Source organism: Artemia franciscana, chromosome 5 (assembly GCF_032884065.1).
Source record: "Artemia franciscana chromosome 5, ASM3288406v1, whole genome shotgun sequence".
In the NCBI taxonomy this organism is placed as follows: Eukaryota; Metazoa; Arthropoda; class Branchiopoda; order Anostraca; family Artemiidae; genus Artemia; species Artemia franciscana.
In genome coordinates this window covers 41,748,816-41,767,105 of record NC_088867.1, presented here as the reverse complement: position 1 = coordinate 41,767,105, position 18,290 = coordinate 41,748,816, and the positions used below count along the sequence as shown (strand labels likewise).

The window sequence follows — 18,290 nt, the reverse complement described above, 5'->3', positions numbered from 1 at the left end:
AGAGCTGTTCCTTGCTGCGGTCGTTTGTCTTACTGCAGTATTTGCTGTTCTTTGTTTGTTTGCGAGAAAGGTTCCTATATTGTTTTACAGCAAGTCCAAATGGATGAACACAAGAAGAATGTTTAAAACTACGCTTAATCCAAATCAGATGTGCCTTTGTGGCCCCTGCAGTTGGAAAGTGGTTAAAGTTCTACTCTAATAGAAACCTTGGAGTTTACTCAGTCAATGACAGCTGTGGGAAATCACAGTTTATTTAGGATTTGAAAAAGGTCGAATCTCATTATTCTGGTTGTTCGGCAGATGGCATAACATAGGTATTTGGCAAAAGGTTTCTAGTCTGGAAAATTTCTCGATGGGACAAACAAGTTTTACATATCTATTGATCATTGCTCTTGGTCTACACTCTCACCAGACGACTTATAGGTAAGGTTGGGCACAGCTATTACGAACAACTAACTTTGGGATTAAAAAGAGGTACAGATCTGGATCCAATTCTGGGCTTTAAATGAACAGCGTGTTGTAGAAAGACATCTAAAATGAGCTTCGTTGGTTACGGTAGAGCTGAGGATCTGAATATTGAACTACTACTACTACTACTACTACTAATAACTCACTGCAGCACCAAGCCGCCTGAGGCCAACACAGCTACGCACGCTCCTCCTCCAACCTAATCTATTTAAAGCCTCCCTCTTTACACCCTCCCAGGAAGTTCCCATTTCCTTTAAATCCTTATTTATGACATCCTCCCAACCCAGACAAGGACGACCTGCTTTCCGTGTAGCCCCAGACGGTTGGCCAAAAAGGACAATCTTCGGTAATCTGTCATCCTTCATCCGTAGAACGTGGCCTAGCCATCTCAACCTTTCTTTCACTATAGCCCCAGAAAGCGGGATTGAACCACACTTTTCGTACAACCTACTGTTTGAAATACGGTCAGTCAGCCGGGTACCCAGAACAATCCGTAGGCAATTTCTCTGGAAAACATCTAGTAAATTTTCATCTGCTTTTCGGAGTGTCCATGCTTCAGAGCCATATTTGACCACTGTCATCACTGTAGCTTCCAATATTCTAATCTTGGTTTGTAGGCTTATCTTTCTATTCTTCCAAACTTTTTTTAACTGTGAAAAAACACCCTGAGCTTTAGCTATTCTACTTTTAACATCTTCACTGCTCCCACCATCTTTACTAATAATACTACCAAGGTAACTGAAGCTCCCAACCTGATCAATCTTTTCGTTACCTAAGGTCACCTGCTCATCTTCACTTATTCCTAACCTTAGTGACTTAGTCTTCTTAACATTAATTTTCAAGCCTATTTTAGCACCCTGAACTCGTAAAACCTCTAAAAATTCATTCATTTTGCTCACACTTTCATCTAATATGCTTAAATCATCAGCATAATCTAAGTCCAGGAGCGTTCTTCCTCCCCATTTGATTCCATGGTCTCCAATTGCCTTTCCTGTGCTCCTTAAGACGAAGTCCATCAAAATGATCCATATAAAGGGGGATAGAACACAACCCTGCTTAACTCCTGATTTAATACAAAACCAGTTGCTAACCTCATTTCCTACCTTAACCGCAGCAGTATTATTCTCGTACATAGCGCAAATCACTTTAATGTATTTTTCTGGTATACCATATAACGATAAGACCTTTGTTAACGCTGTTCTATCAACAGAATCGAAAGCTTGCTCATAATCGATAAAACTAAGGACCAAAGGTGTTTGACAACGAAGGGACTTCTCAATTATTAACCTAAGAGTGAAAACATGGTCGACGCATCCTCTACCTTTTCTAAAACCGCATTGTTCTTCCCTTAAAACTTTGTCTACAGCATGTCTCAGTCTAAAAAGTATCATATTACTCAGTAATTTGCTACCTACAGAGACCAGACTAATGCCTCGATAATTCCGACATTCACTCTTGTCACCTTTCTTATACAGTGGTTTAATTAAGGTTTTCCTAAAATCATTGGGTACTTCCCCTTTTTCAAAAATCATGTTCATAATCTTCAGTAGCTTATTCCTAACCTCAGAGCCACCATATTTAAGGAACTCATTAATCATACTATCAGAACCTGGGGCCTTATTATTTTTTAATCCTTCTAGTACTGTCGCTAATTCTTCCTCACTAAACAAATCTTCCTTCACATCCAAGGTATCACAAACTTTTTCATTTTTATCTATATCTTTTCCTGCAACTGTATCTCGGTTTAGCACATTCTCAAAATGTTCCACCCATCTTTCTTTAACTTTTTCCTTATCACTAATTGTGACCCCATTTCTATCTTTAACTGGGACTAGTCCGGATCGGCTACTCCCTTTCAATTTATTAACATGCCAGTATAATATTTTACTATTATGCCGTCTAGCCGCATCTTCCAGATCCTCAGCAATTTTATCCATCGCCTCCATTTCACATCTCCTTAGTTCATATTTTAATGCTTTCTCCACTTTCTTTACATTCCTTTTGTTTTCATACGACCTATCGCTCAGATAATTCTTATACAAACCCCTTCTACTCTCTATTAAACCTAAAGCTTTTTCACTTATATTCCTAGTTGCTGTCTTAGCACTCTTCCCTAGGACACCATCAGCAACTTCACAAATTGTTTTTCTGAAATTATTCCATCCATCTTCCACATTGTCAAATTTTAAACCCTCAAGTTTAGTACTCAACTGTTCCTGGAATTTTTTTCTCAAATTTTCATCCTGAAGTCTACCAACATCATAACTTCCCGGGAGGGAGTTACTCTTCCGAAATTTCAGCTTTAAATTAACCTTAGACACTACTAGATGGTGATCTTTACTTTTAACATCAATAACGGCACTCCTATACACCCTAGTATCTTGTATTGATCCTGCTAGTCTTCTGTTTACAATAACATAATCAATAAGGTTTGCTGTCTTACCATCACGTGAATACCATGTCAACTTATGGGCCATTTTGTGACCAAACACCGTATTGGTTATAACTAGGTTGTTATACTTACAAAATTGCAAAAGCCGATAGCCATTACTGTTTTCTTTTCCTACACCAAAATTACCTAGGCTAGGATACCATCTATCCCTATTTCTACCAACCTGGGCATTAAAATCTCCTAGCAAAAACACCATATTTCTACCTGGTACCCTGTCGATTTGCTCCTGTAACTGTAAGTAAAATTCATCTGAGTCACTAGTATCTCCATCAGTTGGTTCAATGGGGGCATATACTACTATAACTGATACCCTAAACTTTTTAGTCATAAAATGAGCAATTAGTATTCTATTATTAATACCTTCCCAGCCTAAACAAGACTTAGCAGCTTCCTTATTCATCATGAGCCCTACTCCCTGTCTATGTACCCCATCCTTCCTTCCTGAGTAAACAAATTCTATGTCACCTAATTTCATGCTTCCTACCCCTGGGATATGAGTTTCTGAAACTCCTAATAAATCCAGTTCAAACCGTCTGAATTCGTCAGTCAAAATGTCGATGCGATAGTCATTTTTTAACGTCGTAACATTCCAAGTTCCAATTTTCATGTTCTTTAAATCTTTGAAATTATTTTGGCCTCAAGAAAAGCAGTGATCCCGGATACCAGTGCAGGATGGGGACCAACATATCTTCTCAAGTCTACACCGAAGCGCTTAAGCCGGCTTAGAACCGGACAGCAAGAAGTCCCTGGGACCTCCAGTAAGTTGGAGGCTTTGTGCAATCCTGGGCCCATCTTGGTCACAACATGGTTTTCAGCACTTGGCGATGCTCTTCTATCAACAAGAGTCGAAATCCTGCACAGACAGTCCCAAGCCTATTACCTCCGACTCATTATATATTCATGCCTACAAATATTATGCTACTACGGGGAGGCAGCCCATAGTAGATAAATTAGCTAGGAAGAGGTTTTTCAGCCCGAAAACGCCCATCAAAACAAACCAAGCCCAGAAAATTATCCAATAATCAGAATCCCGTACGAGTGCTGTGTTGTTTACTAGGCTATAATTTCCTCGAGGGGCGCCACTCCTCAAGTGGGAAAAATTGACCGCAAGTTTCCCAGTCTTGCAGGTACCCCGAAAGGGTCGAGGCAGCCCTTTACAGAGGCCGTTGTCCATAAATCTGGATCTTACGCCCTGCCGCAGTTGTCCTCCTATAGAGGATCCTCCCACGATGGTGTTCTGCTTCACCATGCAATTTAACCCATTACTGGGAGAAGGTTTGTAACTCATCTGACGCGTGAACACGGCAGTTGGCCCTGCTGAGTGTACATTTGAGGGGCCTTCTTCCTCCTCCACCTGAAATTATGACCCCCAGGGGAGGGTTTCCCAGTTTCTATTATGGGCCCCACTGGGACAAGGTCCTACTTGGCCTAAGCCTCCTATGGAGCTACTCTACCTATCTATAGGGCTTACATATATACATATATATATATATATATATATATATATATATATATATACATATATATACATACATATACATACATATACATACACACATACACATACACATACACACATATACACATACATACACATATACTCACTAACGTGCAAATATATACCCTGAATTGGTATAGGCTAGGTCTGTATATGGTGAATATTAATTTCCTTTCTGATGCAAATGCACAATAACTTTGGATTCATGGATGCAATTCTGACTATAGAGATAAGTATTTTTCTTACTTGAAGTGTATGTGCAGAATTAGAAATTCTGCTGGTACTACAAAAGTAGACCTAAGTAGCCAATTTAGCCTGTCTGAAACATCTCACAAGCCAACACCTTATAAAAAACAAAAAAAAGGCTAAGTATAAAACTAAAGACCATAATAAACAGTGACGAATAAAAACAGGAATACAAAATGCAGAAATGCAGAAAATACAGAATTTGTTTCTAATTTAAAATACGGAAAAAAAATGTTCCGAACCATTATCTACGGGTAAAATATGTCTACAACTATCCTTACAGATTATTATTGGCTAGAGATCTCCTCACGGTTCCAGAAGTTCGAAAAGTGATTCTATACGATTAAGTAACTGTACGGTCCCGTTACTCTATGCCTATCTACCTTAGTTCTACTCTACGATGGATGGTGTCTTTGATCACTTCCACCAATTTAATAATCCAAAAATCAGCGGACTCGATAAGGGTAAAAAAATGCACATTTTAAAATTAGAAAAAATGTTCTGACCCTTTAGGCTAAAGATATCCTTACAGCTCAAGAAGGTAGAAAAGAGATTCTGTATGGTAAACTTCTTCAGATGTCGTAAAGTGATATATCCTTTATATATCGATATTATAAAACGTACTACCTCTAATCAGAAAAGCTTACTTTGACTCTAAAATTCAAAAGGCTATTTTTAGCCTTTATACTTTTAAGCACTCCTACTGACCAATTTTCTGGGAGATTTGTCCATCTTTGTCCATGAAAAGTCCCTCCCAAAGGACCAGATAAATAATAGCGCTAAATAAATGGATAGATGAATAAGCGCAATAGCGCTGCCTAAGTAAAGAGCGATGTGGGTACAATGTATTATTTATTTATTTATGTTTTTTTTTTTTTTTTTTTTTTTTTTTTTTTTTTTTTTTTTTTTTTTTTACCCGGGCACTTGGTATCGAAGGAGTTGTCGTAGATCTTTTGAATAGTCAGAAGTGATTGGAGGGCAACTAACCCCCTCCCGCGCCCACCATTTCACCAAACACATTCAATCAAAATTTTGAATAGCCATTTGTTCAACATAGTTGAAAGATCCGGAAATTATCTCTTTGAGGATGACAACCTTCCCCTCCCCACAGGCCTCAGGGCAGGGGTTTCAAGTTATGCCCTGGGGGTATTTAAGGTTTGTATAAAAAGGGCGATCGTATAAACGTCGGAAGGGGTTCATTAGATCAGTAATCAAAAGTTGTAGTGCCCTCTTTAAGATTCAGTGTGACCAGAGGGTAGAAACCACCCCCAACTTGCTATAATTAAGGGTTGTGGCTTATCCCTTTTGAAATTTCTTACACTGAGTAGAAAGTTTTCTTGGCTGCTCTATTGTAAAAACAAAAGAAGTTAACTGGGAGTTCAGGACTACTTGACGTTGTGATATGTAGAATTTACCTCGTGCACAGTACTTTTAGAAAGGATACTGGTGAATGTGGTGAATCTTGCTCAGCTTTGATCATAAAAGTTTATTAATTTTTTCCGTGGCTGGCCTTCTCAGATTTCGAACTAAAATCCATGAAAAAATTGGCTTTCCTAACTTGATGTTTGTCAAACACGTACCAACTCCTTAGTTGTTGATCGTTCTTGCTGCCACTAGAATAATATAGTAATACCTAGCCTTTATTAATTATCCTTTACTGGGTTGCATCTACCGCTGCAACCATCATTTCACCGTCTTAGTCCCTAAGAATAACGAAAGCCTGATCAAATCCTGTGCTTACAATGATGTTCCAAATCTGCTCTAAGAGTTGATTTTGAACTTAAAATGTCAGTTCCCGATTGAAACTTCCGAATTTTTTGCACTTTTACTCAGAAGTTTCAGTGTGAAGAACTGCATAAAATATATACGGAGCTGCAGTATCTTCTTTTGACGCTTACTCGGTGCATTTTGAGACCTGAAGCCGTTTGATAACTGAAAGTTGACTTGGACGTGAAACCATTTGAAGATGGAAAAAAGGTGTTGCCTTTAGTTGACACTATGATAAGTTAGAAAGTGCAAGCATGTTTCTTAGTGGCTGATGAAATCTCAAAACAGTTTTTCTTGCATTATCAAACAGTTCGTGGTAACGAACTGTAGTAAGGAGCTCAATAGTAAACGAAACTCTAAAAAACGGAATTTTGATGCTAAAAGATACATCAAAAGAATGGGATTTTCATGCTGATTTTAAATATATAAGTTTCATCAAATTTAGTCTTGTGTCATCAAAAGTTACGAGCCTGAGAAAATGTGCCTTATTTTGGAAAATAGGGGTAAACACCCCCTAAAAGTCATAGAATCTTAACGAAAATCACACCATCTCATTCAGCGTATCAGAGAACCCTATTGCGAAAATTTCAAGCTCCTATCTACAAAAATGTGGAATTTCGTATTTTTTTGCCAGAAGACAGATCACGGGTGCGTTTTTTTTTTTTTTTTTTTTCCCTCCGGGGGTCATCGTATCGACCAAGTGGTCCTAGAATGTTGCAAGAGGGCTCATTCTAATGGAAATGAAAAGTTCTAGTGCTCTTTTTAAGTGACTAAAAAAATTGGAGGACACCTAGGCCTCCTCCCACGCTAATTTTTTCCCAAATTCAACGGATCAAAATTTTGAGATAGCCATTTTGTTCCACATAGTCGGAACAAATTGGGGTAAAAATTTGCTCCTTATTTCTCAAAATCGTCTGATCAAAACTAAGAGAAAGCCATTTAGCCAAAAAAAGAATTAATATGCAAATCTCATTTTAATAATTTATGTGCGGAGAGCCAAAATAAAACATGCATTAATTCAAAAACGTTCAGAAATTGAATAAAAAAAAACTAGTTTTTATAACTGAAAGTAAGGAGCGACATTAAAACTTAAAACGAACAGAAATTACTCCGTATGTGAAATGGGTTGTCCCCTCCGCAATCCCTCGCTCTTTACGCTAAAGTTTGACTCTTTGCCACAGTTCTACTTTTTAAAACAATCAAAAACTTTAGCGTAAAGAGCGAGGCGTTGAGGAGGGGACAACTCATTTCATATACGGAGTAATTTCTGTTCGTTTTAAGTTTTAATGTCGCTCCTTACTTTCAGTTAAAAAGAAACTAGTTTTTTTTTATTTAGTGTCTTGAAGCATTTGACTTCAGCTGCCAAGTGTATTTTTAATCGAACTCTAAGTGTTGAATATTTGTGAAAAGTTTTCTACACCCTGCTCGGATGTCTAAACTAAATGATGTCCTAGACTTACTATTTGTTGCTCCAAACTTTCCTATCCTGTTGAAAACGGATCTCCACTTTGACAAATTTAAACTAGTACAAAACTACGATTTTCCCACACAGTTGAACAGGATCAATGACTGATGAAACAGGGTATCTACGGATGGAAAATACTCGAATTTGGTGGTAGTGATCGAAAATATGCTGATCGTTTTGCGAGGGTCTACCAGCGTTGAAAGAGGCGTTTCATTGTCTGAAAGGATTCTTAGTAAATGGAGGGCATGAATAATTGAGTGAACATTGGACGCTCTGCGTAGGTTTTGTGGGAGAGCCTAGAGCGGCCATTTAACTGAGGACAGGATAAAGCTTGCACGATCTGTATGGAAAAGTTGCGAAAGTTATCTTGAGCACTAGAGAGAGTTGGAAAAAAGAGTGAAGAAAAACGAAGGAAGCATTCAAAAAAAGAAAAGCAAATTCTCGCTGATATTTCTTCCAGCAAGCAAACAGTAGAGGTTCTCCAAAATTCGTTACAAGAAAAAAATAAGCCGCTGGTTACAAGGAGCAAGCTACTGACAAGATGCTTGAAAAAGCCAAAAATCGGCTTAAAATGGGCTTTGAGAAGCAAGACCTGATTGAAATTCAGCTCGCCCAGACCATGTTGGCTGGGTAACTTTTTTTTCACACCGAACGGAAAAAGGAATCTACTCAAGTGCTTTTACAGAAAGAAAATGTGCTGATAACTTCACTTATAAAGGTCTACTCTAGATGAAGCAAAGCCAAGAAAAAGTGATTTCAAATATGATAATGATTTTCTGTTCATTAACCGAAGAAGTCGTGTATTTTTCCACTTTTTGTACCATCATAGTTGAAAACCGAGGAAAAAAACCTGAGAAGATCCATATAGAAAGCCAAGTGGTCAGATCATTTTGATAATATCCGTGTCTTTCCAGAAAATGATGAGACTACAGGCGATCGTTGCAGACCGTCCTGGTTTCAGATTTCTGAGAGATTGGTTTGAATATCGTGTATGATGTTGATTGAGTCATTTATACGGTAAACAACAGCTGGAATAGGTCCCTCTTTCGATGTCAGGAAGGTCCCTTTTTCCTAAAATAAAGCCCCTAAAGTCCTATTTTTAACTCTCTGAACCTGTGTCAGCCCTAATACGCAGATGATAATCAACTGTGATATTGCAAATAGCGTTATGTTGCACTACTTAAATTATGCACACACCCAATAAAACAAAAATGTTATTTTTAAATTTTTGTACTATTATTTAATTATACTGTTTGGCTAAACTACGATTCAGATTGATTCTACTATTCATTAGTTAATTCAATTTTTTTATGAATCCAAAGAAAATTGTCATTTTCTTCCAAGTGACTCGTGTTATAAGGGGTACAGAATTCTTAGTTTTTGCTATTTTGAGTTGTCTATTCTAGTTGAGTGACTAAAATCAAAGAAGCTAGGCTATATTAGGTGTATACAATGTTTGTTTGAGGTTCTTATTCTGATTGCAAAACTGTCCATGAATGAGAATAGTGGATATAGTTTATTTTGGAAAACCAGAAACTTCTAACACCTCTGTAGAACCGAATAAGAAATGGGACACCGGAAGGTTAAGTATAATCCACCAATCTTAGCTTGAAAAAAATGCTAAGCATACCTTTTCAATTAACATTGCCAAGTTATCCACAAAACAACCTCTAGAGACTTTGGCATTGGGAACACGTAAAATCGATTTTTTTCTTTTTTTAAAATAATTTTTTTGTAAATTAATATATTAATGGTAATAACAAATTCATTTAAGAACTTAATAAGAGGTACAGGAAATTTCGGAGAGCTCAGGATTCGGGGGTGAGAAGAATAGGTCTCAAGAGCCCTCCCCCTCGACTTGGCATTGAGAACATATAGAATAAGTTGTGATTTTTTAAATTTTTTTTAGCAGTACTTGCGAAGCTATTTTTATTAAAGTCACTATGATGATTTGTAACAAGTCTTGTAAAAAATCTCCCGTTATTATAAAATAATTTGTTTAAATATTCTTTTTATTTTAATTTAATTTTGTCATTTCATAGGCGGAAACGTTACAAATTGAATTAGATCAAGCTAGGCAGCGTGTTGAGGAATTACAATTGGACTTGGATATTTTAAGAGCAGAGGTCAGTGAGTGTGGATCAGATGGCGCAGGTGCGGTTTTCCAAATTAAGCAGCTTGAACAACAAAACCATAGATTGAAGGAAACTCTTGTAAAATTAAGGGATGTTAGTGCCTTAGACAAGCAGGAGCTTATGCGAACTCAAAAGGAATTGGAGCAGAAGAAAAATGAAGTTAATGAACTGGTATAAAATTTTTTTGATTATTCCAATCTTTTCCAACACTTGGAAAATTAAAAAAAGGTGCCTGAGCCCCTGAACTCTAACAATAATCCATGTTTTAGAACAAAGATTCTGGTTTCAGATCTTATAGTTTGTATCCTTCTTGGAGCAGAGCATTCTTTCTAGAATGTTTGGGGGCAGAGTGCAATATGCCAATAAATAATAATGAAGACAAACTGCCTCTTTTTCATACAAGATACTGAAGAACTTGTTGTTGAAATTCAGATTTCTTGATTTCTTTTTAAAAGTACAATTCGTGTCTTAAATGGTTTCATTTCCCAGGTTTCTGTCGAATTGACCTATCAGATAACTCAGAATATGCCATTCTTTTTAGTGTCATAATGTTTTGGTTTTGGAAAGAAATAAAGAACAATGTGCCTCCTTGAACCTAGACAAGCTAATTCTTTTCAAAGTAAATATTCAAAAAAGTATTTTTCAGTAAAGTGTATTTTTTCAAAATGTAAACGGGGAAATGTTGCTCCTTTCTTCCCAATTTGGGCGCTCTGCCAACAAGGGCTATTTTTCTTCTTATTTTTTTAGTGGAATCAAATAGTTAAAGTAACAAGGTTAATTAGTTAAAGTCCTGATTGAATGATTTCTATGTTTTTTTATTATTTGATGTATATTTATTTTTTTAGTATATTTTTAAACGTTACAAGATGTAAGAAGCTATTGGAGACTTTTCTGAAGACAGTGAATAAAGTAATATCTAAGCAAATATTGTGACTAAATAAGTAATAGCCCAAATACAATACAAACATTATTTTTACAAAAAAAAATGAAGTGTTTGCATTATATTTGTCATACAGCTGATCTAAAAAAATTTTTTATTTTGACTCAACTCCACTGTCATCTTAGTACTTAGAACTTTTGTAGTTGAGTTGTAACAGCGTTCTTAAAAACCAACCAAATGAATATTTTAAGCGTTCTCCATTCCACTATTATCTTAGTACTTATAATTTTTGTAGAATTTTTGTAGCTCTCAACAATGAGTCTAATGATAAATAATGTTTTTGTTTCAATTTTGACTTGGCTCCGCTATCATCTTAGTACTTCTAATTTTTGTAGGTGAGGAGTAACAAAGCTCTAAACAATCAGTTGGATACTGTTCGTTCAACTATTATTGAGCTACAAGAGCAGGTGGACGCAGCCCTTGGAGCAGAGAGTATGGTAGAACAGTTAACTGAACGCAATTTATTGCTCGAAGACAAGATAGCAGAACTAGAAGAAGCAGTATCTGACCTCGAACAGCTACAAGTAAGTCCTACAGAAATTGCATTTTCGTCATCAGAAATATAATACTGGTGGGGTTTCTGTGTGTTGGTACTACTGTTTAAATAATATTTTTCTTTTTTTTTTTCTTTTCTGTTTTTTTTCTAATGCTAATTTTATCATTAATTGGGTTTTTATAAAATGGTTTTGTCAATAAGTGGAACAGTTAAGTGAACGCAATTTATTGAACGAAGACAAAATAGCAGAACTAGAAGAAGCAGACTGTGACCTCGAACAGTTACAAGTAAGTCCTATAGAAATTGATATCTTTGTTAGATAGGGAGGGGGTGTATTGTGTCTGCTGTTGAAACTTGAACCTGGGACGAACAGTAGTTTATTTAATATATAATTGTTAGAGCAAGTCTCATTGCTCCCGAAAAATCCGATTGAAAATACGAAATTACGAACAACCCTTGTAGAGAGTTGTTCATCCCTCTAAAAAGCAATACAGAATATTGATTGTATATCCCTATACTTGTTCACTGTTTCCTCTTCGGTAGTGTTATCTCGCTATTTCTCTCTCTCTCTCTCTCTCTCTCTCTCTCTCTCTCTCTCTCTCTCTCTCTCTCTCTCTCTCTCTCGCTCTCGCTCTCTCTCTCTCTCTCTCTCTCTCTCTCTCTCTCTCTCTCTCTCTCTCTCTCTCTCTCTCTCTCTCTCTCTCTCTCTCTCTCTCTCTCTCTCTCTCTCTCTCTCTTTCCCTTTTTTTCGTTCCTTTTTTTAGAGAGAGAGAGAAAGGACTAAAATTAATTTAAGAATTAAAGTTATTAATAATTTACTGTTTAAATTAATAAGGATTAATTTTTTAACAAAAATTATAATTTTCATTAATAAAACATATAAAAATAAAGTCAGAAAAACTCTTTGAAAAGTTTAGCTGTCCTTAGCTTACATTGTTTATTCATTTTCATTTACACTTTATAATTTAAAAACATGAAATTAGGAAATGATAAAAAAAATAGTCCTATTAAACGTAAATATTTCAAAACAGTTTATTATAGATTTTAAATCTACATATAGTATATATTATATTTGTTTAATATATATAATGTATGCGTAAGTAATATATAATCCATATTGGAAAGTATGCGTAAGTAATATATAATATGTATCGGAAAGTAGATCCTGAAAATTATGTTCTACAGACAATAGGGAGCTCACAATCTAGATTGTTATTATAGAAAGTTAACAATCTAGATTGTTATTACAGAAAGCCCACAATCTATATTGTTATCATAGGGAGGTCACAATCTAAATTGTGTTATAGAGAGCTCAAAATCTAGATTGCTTATTCGTAAGTCATGCTTGAAAGTATGATTTTGATCTAGGTGGATTGTGGGCCAAATAAATTTTGGTTTTCAACAGTTTGCAATTCGACAAACAATTCATATGAATGATAATATGGTAGAATACAATGTTGTAACATATTGCAATAAACTTCATTTTAGGATTTGAACGAAGAACTACAAGAAAATGCTCGTGAAATGGAGTTGGAATTAAGGGAAGAATTAGATATGGCCCAGTCGAAAACCCGAGAAGCACTCAGAGTTAGAGACGCTCTTCAGGAGATGGCGTCGGATCGAGAACAGACTATACTAAAATTTAGAGATTTGGTACAGAAACTACAGGAGCAAAATCAAGAGCTGAGAAACAGCTTAGAAAAAGAGACAAACAAACCTGTAACTCCAACAGAAATAATTGATTTCAAGGTATTTTTTTATCTTCTTCTGTTAAGAGTGTAGCTGAAATTTTTGGGCTATAATTTTGAAAAAATAGCAAAAGAACCTGTGGTACCATTTAAATAATTATCTTCCTGTGTTTGAAGTATGACTCAGTGTATGTTTAGAAACTGTGTAGATACGAACAGGCTTGCAAACTTAACTGAAATAATTGATTGTAATTTATTTTCAATATCTGCTTGTGTTACACCAATGCGTAACTCGGAAGCATATATAGTAATCGAACAGGGCTGTGATCCCAATGAAATAAATTATTTTAAGTTGTAAATAATTTTATTTTAAGTTAATTGAAATAGTTTATTTTAGTTTATTTAATAGTTATATACACACGTCACAGCACGTGTTACGTCAGGTCTTTCTTTGTCCATCAATTTTTATTCTTTGTTCTTCATTTTTTACGGAATATACTTGGTCGTTACTCAAGAACAGGGTTGCCAACAATTTCCCAGTTCAAATTGCCAGTTTTCCCGTCTTGAAGTTTTCGCCTGCATCGCCTGAATTTAAACTTGAGCTGCCGGAGTTTTTTTTTTCTGTCACTTAAATCACACACACACAAAAAAATGAACACGTCTGTGTGATTGAAATTTTTTAGCAAAAATTCTAGCAAAACAAACAAGCCTTTGGTTCCAACTTAAACGATCGATTTTAAAGTAATTGTTGTAATTTATTTCAAGAACTGGTTTTGAATGCAGCCTTTGTATTTAGAATTGCAAAAGCAGCAGTGGGTGGTAAGTAGATCGTATTCAGGTAAATAGATCAAGTGGTAAGTAGATGGCGCTCGAGTTCTTGCACCAAGTTCAGGTTTGATCAAGTTCAGGGCTGAGTCTACACCGCTTATTTTGCCCACATCTCTTCTTTGTGGCTCCAATTTTGAGATTTTTTTTCTATGCACTCCGAACGTAAGCTAGTTCGATCTTTATTTTTCATTTTTGTATTTATCTTCTCTAGTTACTGCTTTGGAGGGATATCTGGTATATTCCCATAAAAAATAAGATCTTTCATCGTAAATGGGCACATTTTTCTTACCTGGAAATGTTATCTTAGCCTGTAAAATGAACTAGCTTGTGGGTCGGTATACTAAGCGGGGTAGAACTATTGTTGATTTTCCGTGTTATTGTCAAATTGAAATAGTTAAGATGTGCTTGTTTTTCTCAAGTTTTTTTTGTGCTTCTCTAACTCAAACGTATTTTAGAAATTATTTAGAGTTAAATACAAACACATCTATAACCCCAACTGTAATAATTGATTTAATAACGATCCTGTAACTAATGATAAGGCCTCCATCAGCCTAGTGACTGGATAAAAAGTATTTTGAAGGCTTTCCACACTCCCAACAGAAGTTGCCTTAGACATACAGATAGTCTTCAGGTACTGATACAGATAGGATTGCTGGTAGAGATATATTTTTCCACGCCCCTTTCTTTGTCTAAAGCTTCTTCTGGTATTATAACATAATAAAACTTTCTTGCTACTTTTACCATAAACTGTCATAGAACAACTCTCTTGTTACTTTCACCATAAATTTCATCACGTCACATGCTCCAATCAAGAGCCAAAGAAATGAAAACAGTAAATCATTAAATAAAAAAGTCAATGATCATCAGATCCTTGTAATATTCAACCCTTCCTTCTAAGATATTTCCTGGCTATTCTCAGGATGTTCTTCACCTCTCCACATTTTGTGCCGATAGGCATATAAATGTTACATGAGGCTACTGAGAAACATTTCTGTACAACAATAGGGCAGGTATTATCAAAGCGTCCAACTTATTGGCTTAATCCAAAATATTCCCGGGGAGGAAGGGAAGAGAGAGAGAGAGAGAGAGAGAGAGAGAGACTAAATTTGTGGGTGGTTGCCTGTCCCTCTCCAAGTGTGTTTTATCATGAAGCAATACCCTACGGTCCTTTTTTCGCATACCATGCACCTTTTATATCTTCCCTTGTGTTATCTAAAAGTTTATTTGTTATTTATTTCAGAAAATCTATAGTGAAACCAGGGCCCAAGCAAAAAGTATTGACCTTGAACTGCGAAAACTAGATGCAAATCAGGCTGTCCAACATGTCCAGTATCTTTGTGCGTTTATGCCTGATAGCTTCCTGAGTCGAGGTGGGGAATATGACTCATTGCAGGTCAGTTATTTTCTCTTGTTTTTTTTTATCTTTATTCCTTTTAGTCTTCTTCTTTTTCTTTTATGCAATTTCAAATGTTTTTTGCAGGTTCAAGCAATATTTTTGTAGTTTTAAACCTTTAAGATCACCCGGCACTTAGGTGAAGAAAAAAAAAATTGCTTTCGTAGCTTCTGATCTTTTTTTTTGTTTAATTATAATCAAATTTAAGCTTTTGGGGAAAATTGTGTAGTTTTCAAAAACTGTTTTAAACAAAATTTTCATTTTTGTGTAATGCTGCCTAGGAAGAAGGTCACTCCACCCTCCGCATGGTGTGAAGCAGCGATGGTTCCACTCCAAACGAAAGGCTCGAAAGCAATCTGTGATAATTACCGGCCATAAGCCTTACGAGCCACGGCCGCTAAAATACTCATTAGAGTTTTATCGGAGCGTATAACGGCTATAGCTTCAACTGTTTTTCCAGAATATCAGGCTGATTTTCGCCCAAACAGGCTAACGATTGATCATATATTTGCGGTCTGTCAAATTATGGAGAAATATCTTGAACTTGGACATTGTATTTTCCACCTTTTCGTTGACTTTAAGCAGGTTTTCGACCTTATATGGTGATAATGTCCCTGGCAAATTCATCTCCACTTTGGTATACCACAAAACTTAGTATCATCGATCAGAGATATGTACCCGAAGTTCAGAAGTCGCGTCATGACGGGAGAGGGCCTTTCTGATAACTTTGAAACATCGACTGGTGGGCTGCAGGGCTGCTTGCTTTCACCGGAAATGTTTTACTGTTCCTTAGCGCTGTCTTATTTCTTCTTAACAACTTGTCGTGTCCTCATCGGGGGAATATGGATTGATAGATTAGCTTATGCAGACGACATAGATGAAAGAAATGAGAAACTTGGGGGCCTTCAGTCCCAGGCCGGCAAATTCCAATCAACTACCAGCCGCTTTTAATGACCATCAACTCCTCAAAGACGAAAGCCATGCTGTGTTCACGAAAGATGGAAAAAAAAGAAAATTTAAGCCTCCAGCCCGGTGGCAACATAAACTGGTTCGAAGATTTCACCTACCTTGGTAGCCTTATAACGTCCGATAACAACCACTCAAAAGATATATCGACACTGTTAAAAATAAGACCCTTCAACACACTGATTATCCCGATTGCCATTTACGCTTGTGAATCATGTATGGCGGCCAGTTTCGCCCAGCCGCATTCGAAACAAAGTCACTTCGCCGTATTGTGGGCAATCCGTGCCAGGACAGGATCTCTAATATTAGGCTGTTTGAAAGCCTCAAATAAAAATGCAACAACTTAGGTGGCTAAGCCACATTCAGCATATGGAAAATTCCCGTCTTCCGAAAATAGTCTTCCATGGTTACGTGCATGGTTCTCGCCCCAGAGGTCGGCCCTTGAAGAGAAGGAAAGACAATTTCTCTATCCTCAACCTGCCGCAACTTCTACGCCTGACTGAAGATAGATGCTCCTATAGACTCGTATCCGCGTAGTAACCTTCGCGGATGGATGGGACTTTTAAACCATTTGTCATTTGGATGCACTATTTTGTCAATTTGTTGACCATTTTTTTATAAGCTTTTATATCTCTTCATTGTGAACTTTCGAGCTACTATTTTCTTGTGAACTCCTTATTGAAAAAAATGGCATTGGACAAATCTGCTTTACTAAATTATTGAATTCAGGTGTAATAAGCTATAATAAAAAAAAAATTCAGTAGTGCCAAAAATCGGTATAATAAAAAATTGCCTGTTTCGCATCAGAAAGGGCGTGACTTGTGGTCATGATCAGAAAAAGAAAGAACATTAAAACGCACTAAATTTATCGAACATATGGCCCCATTTTCTGTTTCGTCACCGCTGCAGTTGGTGTTTGTATTGTTGCAGCAAGTATTTTTAATCTATGCGAAAAGCATCGTGTTTAACTTTGTTTGCATTAAAACATAAGACCCCGTTACAATAAACATAAAAATAAAAAAAAATGTTAAGGTGCATTAACATCGTGGAATAATATTATATTATTAAATTTTGTTTGCTTGATGATTGGCTTGACAATTTCTTTTTAAGGTCTTTGTTTATTTGCAACAATATTTTATGATATCTGCCCTGTTTTGCTTCAAGGTCTCACAGCAGATCAAACATTTGAAGCCAAGAATATTCATAAAATGACTATTCATTCATAAAATTGATTTTACTTTCTTCCTTTATTATTTTTGAAGGGGATCTAAATTTAGTTCGTTAAAAATAAACTTCCTCAAAACGTAGTTGAAAATTTAACTCGTTTAAATTCCAAAAAATTAAACTGTGCTTGAATATAATTTAATTAACCTAAAGTAAATATGCATTAATCAAAAACAAATTTTTTTATTTAATTAAATGTAGCTTAATCAAGTTTAAATTAAAAATTAAACATCCTGAAAATAAAGTTTGTTAAGAGCTCCTTAAAATAGAACGACATAAAGGTGCAATGGACTTTAACCTGAAATGCATACCCTTCGGCTTTCACCGTCACGTTCTTCCTCCCCGCAAAGAAAACTTGGAGACTAAAGTTCTATACTAGGCCAACTTGTAATAATGCCAATAGAATGTCACCTCAGGAGAACTATTTCGAAACTAGAGAAAAATCTTGATATATTTATGCTGTAGGCTATTCATTATTTAGACCTTAATTTCCATTGCTTAATGTTTTTCGTCCATCTTACTGTGTTGTCTTTGAAATAGGGCTTTCTACTTCTTCTTTTTTTTTTGAAGATCCCTGCATTGCTCAATACACCTTTTTTTCGAATTTGACATGCTCATGTTCTCATGTTAGTTTAAAACCATTATAGTGAATAACATATTCTATTTGAAGTGACAAAGCAGAACTAACGCACGTAAAATAGCAGGAAAGCAACTACCACATTGA

The 18,290-nt window shown here is 36.1% G+C and overlaps 1 protein-coding gene across 7 annotated transcripts in view; it reads left to right on the top strand.

Moving 5' to 3' along the window:
- LOC136027427 (dynactin subunit 1-like) overlaps nucleotides 1-18,290 on the top strand; it is a 99,617-nt gene that overhangs the window by 36,593 nt on the left and 44,734 nt on the right. For all 7 annotated transcript variants that reach the window (XM_065704695.1, XM_065704693.1, XM_065704690.1 and 4 more), the window contains 4 exons: nucleotides 9,939-10,202; nucleotides 11,307-11,495; nucleotides 12,956-13,216; nucleotides 15,224-15,376. In XM_065704695.1, coding sequence (XP_065560767.1) covers nucleotides 9,939-10,202; nucleotides 11,307-11,495; nucleotides 12,956-13,216; nucleotides 15,224-15,376 — 867 coding nt within the window. The remainder of the gene's footprint in view (nucleotides 1-9,938; nucleotides 10,203-11,306; nucleotides 11,496-12,955; nucleotides 13,217-15,223; nucleotides 15,377-18,290) is intronic.